Raw genomic sequence first — 14,708 nt, 5'->3', positions numbered from 1 at the left:
CTTATGAAATCTGAGAATAGGATCCTATAAATAATCTCATGGGAAAGAGGCAAAGACAAACTCTGCAGGTGGATCAGTTCTGTTTCACCCTCACTTCCCCTTCCTCTTGGCTATTATCTTATATTGGATACTACTGATGTCTTCACACTGACCACCAGCCTTGACCCAAGTAAGAACAATTGTCTTATCCCCTGATTCTCTTTAGTACACGTGGTATATTTAAAATGACTACAAAAAAAATCCCACAAAATACAAGGATCGAAAAATGGAGCCTACACATTGTGTGTTCTTTATCCTAACTTGCTCACTCCTGCCTCACTCCACATATAATCTCATAGAGGTAGCTACAGATATGACAACATGGGAACCTCACCTCCTTGTGTAAAACAACATCTTATTCTCTCCACAAATTTCCTTAATGCCTTTGTGATCAAAGTCAAAACAGGATTCTAACTTTTCTTTATAGCCGCCAGCTCAGTTCTCTTTTTGTATCTGAGAAGCAAGACTCATTCCCTAACTAAAGACAAGATATTGGCAACTGTTCCTTTACATAAGATCCTGGTCCTTAGATATGGTAAGTGGTCTTATCCCTAAAAGGCTAAAGGAATAAAATGTCTCAACTACGATCTACAGCAATATGCACAAAATGCAAGACATTCATTCATTACTTTGGGGAGATGGGGAATATTCTACCATAGACCTACCTGAGGCTCTAAGTCCATGACACAGATCTTTCCTTCATCAAGGACTGCTTGAACAGCATCCACGCTGGTGCCATACAGGTGGCCTTTGTATTCACCATACTCGAGCATCCTGCAAGGGTGCCACAAGGAAAACAAGAACTCTTTCTACAAGTAAAATACTATTATAGTAACATGAAGATAAACTCCAACGAGATAGAACATAAATATGTGGACTTTGGTAGCACAAGAAGAATTATCAATAGGAGAAAATCAATAGGAGAAAAAAAATATTAGGAGATCTAGGACTCAACTATTTCTCCAAAGTCTCTAAGACTGGCAACTCAGTTCTGCTCCCTCTCCCAACCCAATAAGTTAGTGTAGTAGTTGATCAATTTGCATTTCCTTGCTTAACTCTTCAGAAACAAAAGGAATTGCCCCAGAAGCTTTGGATAATGCATAAAAATGGGGCATGTATTTTGAAGGTAAAATAACCAAAGGTGAGAATCAGATTCTGAATGTATAGCCTACCTGTGACCATACGTGAGGCTTTCAAATGTTTCCTTTGACACGTAATGATACTCACGTCCATCCATTTCATAACTCTTTTTGGAACGAGTAGTATCTATCAAAAAATGGAATTTAAAAAAATGTTTTCAAATCTTTGAAATGTTTTGGTTTATTACCAATATACATTTGGATAAACATTTCTAATCAAAGTAAATAAATGAATACATAAACAGGTAAATAAAATGCTAGAACCAAAAAGACAGAGCCTAAATTGGTGATAAGAAAATAGAAGTTCTCATCAAAATCAGTTCATCTATAAATCTTTATTAAGTAATCACAGTGTGGACATGAATGTATTAGGTATTGAGCTAGGATGGGGAGACCCTAAGGGATAGTTGCTCGTACTAAAAAACAGGCATGAGTGAATTATATGTGAGCCCTAAGATGCCTAAAGGCCCCCAGGTAGCATATCTTATGTTTAGATAATGCATTTCCCAAGATCTCATTTCATTGCTCACACTGCTAGCTCGATGACATGCTATTTCATCACCATAGTTTACTGATAACTAACTGAAGATTTTAGAGAGTAACTTACTCATGTACACAAGACTAATGAAAAGCAAAGTTGAAAACAAGAACCTACGTGTTCTGACTCCTCCTAGACTAATATTTTCTGCTACACCAGATTGTCTCTGAATTGAAAGGAGAAAGCCCATGACAGTCTGTCTGTAGTCTTGCCCAAATGCATTGATAGCCAAGGGAGATGGTGATTAGTTTTAGGGAACTCCAGAAGGGAAAGACTGGTGGAGTCTGGATTCAGTCCCATTTTTTTTTTTATAAACGTTTTTATTTATTTTTGAGACAGAGAGAGACAGAGCATGAACGGGGGAGGGTCACAGACAGAGGGAGACACAGAATCTGAAACAGGCTCCAGGCTCTGAGCTGTCAGCACAGAGCCCGACGTGGGGCTCGAACTCACGGACTGTGAGATCATGACCTGAGCCGAAGTCGGACACTCAACCGACCAAGCCACCCAGGCGCCCCAGTCCCATTTTTTTATTATAGATTCCTCAAGTTAAATAGTACTTGGTATAGAACACAGGAGCTCATTGAATAACTGAAAGTGATTCATTTTCTGTTCATCTATTTATTCAACGAACATGTACTGAGTGCCTCTGTTCTGGATATATTAGCTTCCTAGAACACACAGATGAACGAACCAGAGTTCCAACTCTGTGTCCTATATACACCACAAAGCTTCTAGTCCCTTAATCTGCATTGCCACAAATTCTCCCTGTTCATAAAAAAAATGGCATATTTGCATTTGTACTTGACAAAGTTTAAGAACGAAATATATGAACACTTGATAATATCAACACATGGAAATGACAAAGCAGGAACTTGACATAGACCCTAAATGATAAAAGGAGTTATGGACATTCAAGAGGTTTAAAAAACAAATGTCATCTGAGAGTCATCTTTTTTTTTCTTTATTCAAGGCTCTCTGCAGATCCTTAGAATTCCTACAGTTATGCCACCTCTCCTATAGCTTTGTACTGAAAAAAAAAAAATTCTGGTAAAACACTATAGCTCTTGGGTTATAATAAATTATGTAAATATAAACCTAAGATTACTAATTCTCTGTGGCTTCTATTGGACTATATTTTATATGGTAGGTTAAAATCTGTGAACTGATGCATAACTAGATGTATTCATTTTAAGATTAAAACTATTCACTCAATTTAGAAAGCAAAATATGGGCAACATTTTCTCATTTGAATGATGACTAGCTATACTGCTTACAATTATTCTATGTTCCGTGGGCATTTTATTTTTATCCAGATTATTAAAAAATGGTGATTTCTTCTGTGGTTTTGTTTTTTTTTTTAAATTTTTTTTTTCAACGTTTTTTATTTATTTTTGGGACAGAGAGAGACAGAGCATGAACGGGGGAGGGGCAGAGAGAGAGGGAGACACAGAATCGGAAACAGGCTCCAGGCTCCGAGCCATCAGCCCAGAGCCTGACACGGGGCTCGAACTCACGGACCGCGAGATCGTGACCTGGCTGAAGTCGGACGCTTAACCGACTGCGCCACCCAGGCGCCCCTCTGTGGTTTTGTTTTAATTCAAGTTAGTTAACATACAGTATAGTCTTGGCTTCAGGAGTAGGACTCAGTGATTTATCTCTTACATATGACACCCAGTGCTCATCCCAAAAAAGTGCCCTCCTTAATGCCCATCACCCATTTAACCCACACCCTCCACCCACCTCCCCTACAGCTACCCCTGGTTTATTCTCGGTATTTAAGAGTCTCTTATGGTTTGCCCCCCTCTCTGTTTTCATCTTATTTTTTCTTCCCTTCCCCCTACGTTCATCTGTTTTGTTTCTTAAATTCCACATATGAGTGGAATGAGGGCTCTTTCCCTAATTTGGCTATTGTTGGTAGTGTTGCTATAAACATTGGATGTTGGAGATCAATGTCCATTCTTACACATGTGAACAGTGTTTGGAAAGCACAACCTATGGTATATGATCATAAAGCAACTTTTTAAAAATTGTTTTTAAGTTTATTTATTTTGAGAGACAGAGAGAGCAGAGGAGGGGCAGAGAGAGAGGGAGAGAGAGAGAATCCCAGGCAGGCTCCATGCTATCAGCACGGAGCCCGATGTGGGGCTTGAACTCACGAACCGTGAGATCATGACCTGAGCCAAAACCAAGAGTCAGACGCTTAACTGACTGAGCCACCCAGGCACCCCTATAAAGCAACTTTTTCTGTCACCTACTGCCTTCTGTGGGACAAGACCTTCTCCTGGTCCTGGATGAAAATCTAAGCAGTTATCAGGACTCTTCTCATTACTCTTAGGTTAAAAAAAAAAAAAAAAAAAAAAAAGCCACCATCACCTGTGCCACAAACGCAGTCTTGATCTAATAAAATTCCATTCCCGTGTAATAATCAAAATTATGATTATTTTAGGCTTCTCCTCCCCACACCTGGCTCAGACTTGCTGCAAGCAGGGAAGCCTGCAGTCAGAGAAGCCAGAAGTCAGGAAAGGGAATAGGATTCCTCTCCTCCCTTTCATTGCCTCTCTACTATTCCTTTCCAGCTTTCTAACTGTCCAAAGCTACAGTGCAGAAAGGAGAGGAAAGAGCAGGAAAATTCTCACTTCACTGATACTGATGCTGGATACTATAGGCTCCTTTTAGATATTTAAATCTGGTAGATATTTAAATCTGGCTCTGCTCTCCTAGAAGATGCATTGGGTTATTCTGCAAACCCTATCACCACCACCGTTGCCACTGAGTATCTCAAATCCATCCCTATGCCAGCTAGTCATTTCTAAATAGTGATTTCTAAAAGGGTAGCTACTTCCCAGACTATAGCCATTGGCCACTCCTTTAAATTCTTTCCATTTTTTCAGGTATAATTCTGACATCAGTCTTCCATGCCCCCCAAACTGCAGGGAACGCATGCAAAGCTCTTAAGTGGTTTCTCTAAGTTCCTCTCTCTTGCGTTCAGATGAAGAGGAAGAACCTACATGCACATGCTCTTTCCTGCCATGGATGATATAATCATATATACAGACTTATATAAAATTATATCTGTATATATTGAAATTTTCAAAAAAAAAATAAGGCATTTAAAGAGCCAAGCACAGTGCCAGGAAGATGGTAATTAATTAATGAATGTTAGCTATTATTGCTAAATATTAGTTTTCCTGAAGAGTCATCTATATAGTCATTGAGAAATGGAAAAGAGACAAAGTCCCCCTTTAAAAGCCTACATGTCAATAAATCAATTCCCTCTATTAAAATAAATATAGTTAGAAATATTATACAAGGACTATCCCTAGTGTCTGATATATTTTTACAACAAAAATGGTCTGGCATATTAACTGAGATCAGTGCATCTGCAGAGACAAAGACAGTTTTACCGAAACATGAACTGCTAGGAAAGAAAAACTACACATACGTGGCACAGCACTTTGGAAATGGCTAGGATTACGTTCAATAAGTTGTCTTCTCAGTTCATTTACTCCAACGCCTGAAGGTCCTAAATACAGAAAGTCACATGCAGAAATTATAAGATGTGAATAAATATGATTATGTGGTAAAATCATCAATTCAGTTCTTCTACTGAAAAAACTTGAGAGCAAATTTTTTGGGAAATGTTTTTAGTTTCTCACAAACTGAAACAATTCCAGAAAGCTCTTAGGAATTTTCCTGGTGACCCATGGAGTAACCCACACTTCTTCAACATTCTAGAAATAAGCTGGGGAATTGCAGGAACCAGTCACCTCAGCAACCTTCATCTAATGTCGGACACTGAAAATTCTCTGGCCTCATTTCAGATAATCTGAGACAATCTGCCTTTCCTGTCAAATGAAGTTTCCATCACATCACAACCCAGAAATCAGCCCCTATAATTATGGGTCCCATGACTTATAGAATTCAGACATATTTCCTTTTTTTTAAGTTACTTATTTATTTTGACAGAGAGAGCGAGTGGTAGAGGGGCAGAGAGAGAAGGAGAGAGAGAGAGAATCCCAAGCAGGCTCCACACAGTCAGCACAGACCCCAACCTGGTGCTCGAACCCACAAACCATGGGACCATGGCCTGAGCCAAAATCAAGAGTCAGACGCCCCAGACATACTTCCTGATAGATAGTTGAATCAACACTCTGTGTGCAACTGGAGTCAGAGCTGACTTCACGCAATTACATAGGGCCCAGGCTTAGCATACTACACTTGGTTTAATGCTCTTCTTTTGCCTTCTTGAAATCTTAATCATCATTAAACAAGAAGCCCTTGCATTTTCATTTTGCCCTGAGCTCTGCAAATTATGTAGCCGGTCCCGGCTGTAGGGCATGTTGTTCTGCTCTGCAGGGGCCTCCCTTGATTACAGTTGGAATACACAGAGATGGCAGCAAGACATTAGTTACTACAGCTGCAGGGACCAGCTTTGCAGAGCTCTTGGTCACAAAAGCACGTCACCCCAGTACTGTATTTGCCCTGTTCTTTAGCACCATATATAGTCCAGAAAATTTAAAACATTTTTCTAAAGAAAGTGGTTACAAATTTCTTAGGGAAATAGATCTTAAGGATTTTTATTTCTTTTTTTTTTAATAAACTGTGGCTTTTTTTAATGTTTATTTTGAGAGAGAGACAGACAGAGAGCACATTCAAGAGGAAGGGAGGGGCAGAAAGAGAGGAAGAGAGAGAGAATCCCAAGCAGGCTCCATGCCCTGCAGTGGAGGCCCAATGCAGGGCTCAATCCCACCACTGTGAGATCACAACCTGAGCTGAAATCAAAAGTCAGATGCTTAATCAACTGAGCCACCCAGGCACCCCAAGGATTTTTATTTCTCATACAGACTGATAATGCAGTCTGGGGGAATACTCACCTATGCTTACAGAACAAACTCAAAACAGGTCAAAAAAAGACAAAACAAAATTTCCTAATACAACCTGTTAATACCCCCAGTATATCATGGCATACCACATTTAACTGTAAACAATAAAAACATGAGACAATAAAGTTTTATTTATAAACACACATATAAGACAGGCTTTTTTTTTTTTTAAAGGTGTTTATATTGGCGTCCCTAAAGAATTCTAGTTTTGCCACCACTCCCAACACAAAACCACTGACTCTAGAAGGAAAAGTTCATTATGGGGGAGGAGAGACACAGTTCCTGAGACGTACCCACGAGCACTATGAGGCGGTGCTTGTCTGAAGGGCGTCGCTGGTACCTGACCACCTCCTCGTAGGGGGCGCCTGACGCGCTCAGACAGCCGCTGGCACTGCAGACCCTCGCGTGCTGCTGGCGCAGGTGAGACTTCCGGCGGCAAAGGCGCATGCTCCGGCGGAAGCCAGCTGGGAGGGTGGAAACGCACAGGATGTTACGTTCAGGTAGGAGAGATTATTTCTCTTGCCCCGCCTGATGGCGCCTGCAGTGACTGCAACCAGCAAGTGTTAATTAACATAATCACGTCTGTCTAAAGGTAGAAAATAAGAAGAGAACAGAAGGAAAAATAACAAAATGCCCCCACATGTTGCCAATAAGTTGCACCCTGAGCCTACCATGTGCCAGGTGCTGGGGTTCTAGTGGTCAACGAAATCAAACTCATTTCCTCATGACATTTACATTTTATGGAGGAGGAGAAACAAAAGTAAACACATCAACAAAAATAAGTGCTTAGAAGAAGGGGCAGTGGAGTGATGGGGGTGTTTCTTCATGGGGAGTGAGGGAGTTCAAGTAAAGCGTGTGTGAAAAGGTAACATGGAGCAGACACGGGAATAAAGTAATGGAGCCAGTCAGGAGGCATCTGGGGGTGAAAGAAGCCCACGCAAAGGGAACGTCAACTGCTAAGGTGCAGAGAGAGGAGTGTTTGGGGAAGCACAGAAAGGCTCGAGTAGGGCAGGGTCCTGAGCAGTAGGGAGAAGGGTAGGAAGTGGAGTTGGAGAGGAAGCAGAGTGTTGGACTGTGATCCAAATGGGATGAAAAGTCACTGGGTGGTGGAGAAATGGGTGTGACATGGTTTGATTTATGTGTCTGAAGAATTCCTCTGTTGCTTGGGGAGGATGTAAAGTGTGGGCTCAGGGGAGAGCAGCTAGGAGGCCCTTGCAGTGCCCCAGATGAGGGAGAATAGTGGTTTGGGCCAGGATAGAAACGGGGGAGCAGGCTGATCACTCACAGTTTTCAGATGGATACACTAAGACATGGGTTAGGGGGCTGCTCACAACTATGTCATCAGTGGCAGAGTTGGACGCTTTAACCATGATTTCTGAACTCCTAGAATCCTGCTTAACCTGCCCGCTGAATCACAGAGCTTTCTGGTATTTTTTTTAAAAAAAGAGCTGTTCCCAGGTCCTTTCAATAGGTAGAGCTAGGGACTATATGTATATGTATAAACACAAACACACACACACACACACACACACACACACACACACCTATATCTGTATCTGTATATGTCGAACACCATGAGTTCACACCAATACCCACAAAGCCACCTCAACATTGCGGGATTTATTCCAGCCACCACCACCTCCCCACTTTCTGTATGTTTCTCAGTGAGAAACCTGACACTGATTGTCCTCAATACATTTACTCCTTAGTCAAGAGCACTTGTGCAGGATGGGGATGGATGGTGTCAGCAACCTGGCAGAAAGTGTCAGAACCCAAGCTAGGTGAGGAGACCATCTTTGTAGAGGCTGTGAGGTGTCAGAACCCAAGTGATGGCAGCTGTCCTCCTCACATTGCTCTGGCTCTGACAGCCTGTACCAGACCACCATCCTCCCCTGCATAAACGTTCTCCTAATACTGCTCAGTGATGCCCCACCCCAGGCTGCTTCTTTCCCACCTTTGTGCAGATGCCTTCCCTTTTAGCATACTTAATGGCGTTGGGGCTGAGTTAACCTCAAAGGGATACAGAAAAGTGGTTCCATGTTGTTGTTGTTTTTCTAAGCTCTCTCAATGATTCTAATGTGCATCTTGGCCCGGGGAAACAAGATTTCACTTTATAGATCCTGCTGTTGCCCCACTGTCTCATGGAAAAGGAGGCCCAGTGTGGTTTTACATGAGCCTTTAAAGGGGTCCTTCAGAAACCTCTGCCAAGTTGACAGAATATAGAAATGTGGTCATCAAAGTTAAGTTTGGTAGTCAGACAATTGGTCTCTTTAGAGTAAGATAAATATGTCATGAAACAGTCTGGAAGAAAACAAAAGATTTGTGTTTGCTGAATAATAAGAGATATCGAGTGGAAACCAGATGAATTATAATGAATGATCAACACATCAGAATACTAACCCCCCCCCAAAAAAAATCGGGGGGATAGAGGGAAACCAGAACAAGGAACAAGTTTGGAAATGTCCATCAACAAAAGAAGCTTTCAGAAGAGTCAGGATGGTATGACTAAAAAGTTAACAAGTGACAAAGACCCACCTCTTATTAATCATCACCTACCAATAAAGAACTTCTGATCACAGCCAACAAATTCCTCCTTGTCTGAAACACAGAGAATGGCAAGAACAGAATATGTGGAGGAGAAAGAGAAGTTTACTTAGAACAGATGCATGAAATTATCTTCAAATCTGCAAGTGACTCTCTTTCAGTAGATGTCAGCACAGCTGAATTCATCCTGAATGGCTTATTAAAGAATATCCTAAGCACTCTGCAGCCTATCACATGCCCCAAACTATGCAGAAATACTCTCCAGAGTTTTAGCAATACACAGAATATATTCTGTCAAGTATAATTAAAACAAAGAGCTATTTTAGGCTTGTTTAAAGTTACAAGAAAGATATTGAGTCATAGTCAAAACAAATAAAAATTTGGTATACATTTTTAAACATGCCCAAAGAAAACTGACTTAAAACAGGAAACAGATGAACTGGCTTTGGCTTAAACTTGTGGAAATGGTATTCTGCAGGACCTTTAATGAATCCCTTTGTTGGAGGGGGGTTTTAAGTTTCTACCTAATAAAATGGTTTATTCTGTATAAAATTAGTATTTGCTCTATGGCTGCCAATTGTGTCTGGCTGTCCAAGAATCTGAGGAACAAGAGTGAGGAGAACTGATCCCAGTGGCTCTGAAGCATCTAGAACTTATTTAAACTCCTGTCTCTGCTTCCACTGCAGTCTCAGAAAAATTCATATAAACTCCAGGAAAAAAATGTTATAAAAATATCATTTTCAAGTTACTTTTTACTAATAGATGTTCCTTTTCACTTATGCAACTCTGTTCTGATCATTGAAGTACTATGTAAAGAGCCACTGTTCATAGAATGAATTAACATATACAACCTTTTCTTCTTAACCTTTCTTTCATGTACATCTTAAAATACAAAGAAAACACACCAAAATTAATTCCGTCTTCTATTAAGTAAGCACTGAAATACATCAGTAAGTTTAAAAGGAAATGTTTACTCAGGAATATATTCATAAAGCTTAACTACTTTCATTGTTCACTTTTAAATATTTTTCTATGAAATTGAATATCTCATCACTGCTTTCACCCTCAAAATACATCTTATCTTAAAGTGTATCCTGTCAAGTATGCACATGGAGGCACTGAAAGATCTTAAATATAGCTCTGTTTGGCTTACCCAGGAAATAAAAACAAACAATTACCTTCTGAAAGCTCCTCTGGATATTGGATAAGTGAAAACACAGACATGAAAAAGTTAAGTCTTTGAGAAGATCGAGTTGGCCATCCACTAAAGACAAGTTACAAAAATGAGGCTTTTATGTCTCTCTTAGAGAAAGTTGTAACCTGGGTAGGTCTGGCAAGGCAAATGAACAACGTACAACTGGGGACTCAGGAACTCGTGGGACCTGACTGTGCTGCTCTGAGGACTATGACTTGTTCTGCAAGTCACTTATCTACATTCTCCCTGAAGATTTTATCTATGAAGACTCCTCTCCACTGGTTGGCTTAAAATGGGGCTTGAGAGAGAGAAATTATAGGAAGGCAACTGATTTGAGCCTCCTCTCTCCTTCTCTCCCAGAGGCCATATGCTGCTGCTCCAGAGGTGCTGCAGCAGCCTCTAGCCTAAGCATCCTCATTCTTTACTCCTCACTGGGTCCAGTGACACATGTCCATCTCCAGCCAGCCCATTGGAGACAAGGGGAACTAAACACAAAGTGTGCTGTTTTCTTTGTTTTCTAGATATCTTAAATATCCATGTTTTCTGTTACTTTTTTTTAATTGGCATTCCTAATTAGATTATATCATCACCTCCCAGAGAAATTCAAGGTCACATGACACTAAACTCAGAAAAGAGTTGAGATCAAAACTGAAGAAATGTAACTGCCCACTAAGAGCTCTAAGTAACAGAATTAAGCATCATGAATGAGTATCAAGAGTTATTTACTTAGAAGGGCACCTGGGATATAAAGTGAGTTCTGTACTGACAGCAGAGAGCCCCATATGGGGGCTCAAACTCATGAATTGTGAGTTCACAACCTGAGCCGAAGTTGGATGCTTAACTGACTGAACCACTCAGGCACCCCAAAACTAGAAAATTTAGAAACAACATAAATGGTAAGTAAATAATTTAGGTGCATAGTTCTCAACTCTATATGTCTTAGTGCCATCTTTTTTATAACCAATATTTGTGGCAATCTCTCGATTCTTATGAAATCAAATTAATATAATCTATTGCACACTTAATTTTAAAAACCAATGCAATACTCTAACTGTAATATAAAGAAAAAAATTAAAAAGAATTCATTTATATTTTAAAAATGTGTATTTCAAAATATTAATCCTCAGGCATGACTTCTCTAGAAGACATAAGAAACTATGAATAAGAAACTATTAGATGCTTATACCCACTTATAATGAAGAAGCATGGATTAAAGGAAGTGAAAATGTATATCACTATTGTGTGTTAAGGAACTGCTCATTTATATTTGTAATGTGTTTTGTCCAATAAGACATTAAAAATATTATGCAGGATGGTCTCACACACTGCAGGACATCTGGCATTCCTGAGTCCTACCAGTTAAAGGCCAGTGCCCCAAATCAATGTGACAACCAAAAAATGATCCCAAAGAGCTCCAAAATGCCCCAAAAGAAGCACTGGCTAAGGTGAAGCTTGTAATATCTCACAATTATACTGTTGAGGTATTTAAACAATTATTGTATCATATCCCTAGATGTGTGTTTAAATTATACCAATATCTGGAATACACTCTTAAAAATCAATACCAAATATTCATTTTTTACTTACCAGATTCAAATGTTTCTTCATCTATGGTTTCCCATGGGGACACAAAAAAAACCAAAAGTGTCATTTTATTACTATCAATACTGAGCCTGTACTTTAACAGATGAATTCCCTGACCCTATGCTTCTGCATACACACTAACTTCTAAAAATCTTTCCTGAATCAAGGCCAAGTCAGTGGTGTCTCTATGGCATATTGAACTTTTAAATGAGATATGTGGTATTAAGTAGCTGGGCTATGACAATAAGCAGGTATGCTGTATGAGGCTATAATCAATAAAATAAAATAAAAGAGACTAAATAAAATGTAAAAGAGGCTCAGAGGGAAGGGAAAGGTAGAATGTCACAGGAAACTCCAATGGATTGTCAGTGCACAGCTTTGCTATTAGAGGGCTTTCAGATGGAGGAGAGATGCACCCTGACTGAAGGTTGGGGCAGGGTAGAGGGTGGGGAGGAACCATAAGCAACAGGAATGTGGCAAGGAGAGTGAGTATATTGGTTTGATTGCATAGGCTTGTGTAGGCGATAAGGAAAGATTTTATGTAAACCAACTTTCATTTAAAACAGTTCTTTTTAGCATTTTAAAGAGATATTAAGGATCATGAAACTAGAATGTAGAGGGAGAGCAATTTGAAATATATAGCAACATTACCAATGCTTGCGTCCTTGGATCAGGCAATACTGCATCTAAGGTTTACTCATACCATGTGGAACAATATATTTACAAAGCTATTTGTTGTAGCACTGTTTGTAATAGAACAGACTGGACATAACTCAAACATCTACTGATAAGTGATTATATAAATGCACAATAATTTATTTAACCAATAAGGTGTTAAAAACAAAGGAAGAGGCTCTTTAAGTACTAAGATGGAATCATATACAATGCTAAGGAGAAAAGCCAGGGACAGAAGAGTGTGTATAGTGTACCATCAAAAAGTCTTTTTTGTTGTGTTCTTTTTAAAAGTATTTTTAAAAGAATGGTAAGGATGATGATAGGGAGAGGAGAAAAAATACACATCATTGCTTTTACATGCACAGAATATGTCTGGAGGGATCAGGAAGAAACTGAGAGCATTTATTGCCTCAAGAAATAAAACTGAGTAGAGGAGAAGGGAAAGGGAGGAACTCTATACTTTGGAAGTTTTTGAATTATAAAATATGTGAATGTATTACCTAATAAAAATTGTAAATTAAAATTATAGAAAGAAATGAATATTACTGCAAGTTTTTAAAAACCCGAATGTGTACCTGGCAAAATAAATATGGTGTCAGCATTATTCTGTAGTTGTTCTGGGAAGTATATGTGAATCTTTAAAATATCCACAATTTAAAGATTTCATATTGTTCTTTAATTTGTAAAAACTAGATTAGCCCAGAAAGCCAAGACAAATTCACTTATCTGACTAAGGACTCTCCAACTACTGTCCCAACAATACTCTGGTGATTCTTGAGCCAATCTTCATTATGCCACTAAATTTGGAAAACCTTTTCCCAATTTACAAAAAAAAAATTAAGTATAGAAATGTAAAAAGTTTTCATATATTTCTCAAAAATTTGGAACCCACTACTATTTATCTACACTAGAATCCACCAGAAGATGGTACCAAACAATAACAAAAGCTATATGTTGCTTTTTAAAAATTGGCATTTCAGTATTTTATAGTATTTCACAAAAGCATGGTGGTTTCCAGACATTCCACCTGAATGTTACTGAATGTAACACCTGAGTATTACTGAATGTTCCTGTGATCATTTCTAAGACACTGGTTTCTAGAACACTTAGTAGAAGGTTGGTTTTGGAGCCTGGAGACATTCAAACAGCTGTGCCTCCCTTCCAAGTGCCAGAACCACAGAAAAAGGCAGGCGCAGGGGAATTCATTTTACACATTTCTTCCAGAGGAAACCTGTGGCTCCATTTGGCCAACTCTGCGTCAGAGAATCTACTGCTGAAGTGCTTCATATGCCTTCTGGTGGTAATTCTATCAAAAGGAAATGTTACCTGCTTCCACACACTTCTCATCAATCTTCATGTCATCTTCTATAAAAGAGGACAGTAAGGGAAAAATAGAACTTAAAATGTATGAGTTTCCCAACGTACAGGCTTATGTCAGTAAACTCAGACCACCTTACAATAATGTTACTCTTACAACAAGCATATTCCTTATGCTTGCTCACTTGGAGAGATAAAAAGGACTCCGCCATATTCAATGAAAATCTATGGTATAGAAGGCAACATAACATAAAATGGTTAACATTTTAAAAGCATTGGCTTTATGAATGGACAAATTGGTTTACCTCAAGCCTCAGTTTTTTATCTATAAATGGAGATGGTAGCAATGCCTCCCATGTAAGTGAGGATAAACTGAGATAGTGTATGAACAGGTCAGGTGTATGGTAAGCACTCAATAAATGTTAAAATAATAAATAATACATATTATAATATATAAAAATAATGTTAAAAAATTAACTATTTTTACCTTTAACTAGGGTATATATAAGAGAATAAGAGACCATAACTTTTAAAGCCGACCCCACCTCATATTCAAAACCCTCTACAACATGACCCAAACCCAACTTTGAAGGCTATTGTCCATTTCTTTCCTTCACATATCTTATATTCCCATTACAGTAGCCACCATCAGTCAGTCCTCTGTACCTTTGCTTATGCTGTTCCCTTTGCCTATAATGCTTCAAGGTCCATCTCAAACATTAACTAAAATGATTATCTCTGCCATGAACTGCATAGCATTTTCTTCCTACTACCTTGAACTCCCTGCTACT

The 14,708-nt window shown here is 39.1% G+C and overlaps 1 protein-coding gene across 5 annotated transcripts in view; it reads right to left on the bottom strand.

The window, feature by feature from the left end:
• Positions 1-14,708, bottom strand: part of LOC131500223 (transmembrane protein 237) — a 73,338-nt gene that overhangs the window by 33,451 nt on the left and 25,179 nt on the right. For all 5 annotated transcript variants that reach the window (XR_009256188.1, XM_058709088.1, XM_058709068.1 and 2 more), the window contains 8 exons: positions 13,927-13,965; positions 11,929-11,949; positions 10,325-10,339; positions 9,159-9,200; positions 6,896-7,066; positions 5,162-5,242; positions 1,212-1,305; positions 705-813 (listed from right to left, as the gene is read on the bottom strand). Coding sequence is in view for 4 of the 5 variants with exons in the window: in XM_058709088.1 (XP_058565071.1) it covers positions 705-813; positions 1,212-1,305; positions 5,162-5,242; positions 6,896-7,066; positions 9,159-9,200; positions 10,325-10,339; positions 11,929-11,949; positions 13,927-13,965 (572 nt within the window). In the remaining variant the exon portion in view is untranslated. The remainder of the gene's footprint in view (positions 1-704; positions 814-1,211; positions 1,306-5,161; positions 5,243-6,895; positions 7,067-9,158; positions 9,201-10,324; positions 10,340-11,928; positions 11,950-13,926; positions 13,966-14,708) is intronic.

This window comes from Neofelis nebulosa, chromosome 2 (assembly GCF_028018385.1).
Source record: "Neofelis nebulosa isolate mNeoNeb1 chromosome 2, mNeoNeb1.pri, whole genome shotgun sequence".
Taxonomy (NCBI): Eukaryota; Metazoa; Chordata; class Mammalia; order Carnivora; family Felidae; genus Neofelis; species Neofelis nebulosa.
Note: the sequence above shows the minus strand (reverse complement) of the source record. Positions and strands in the feature narration are given on the sequence as shown.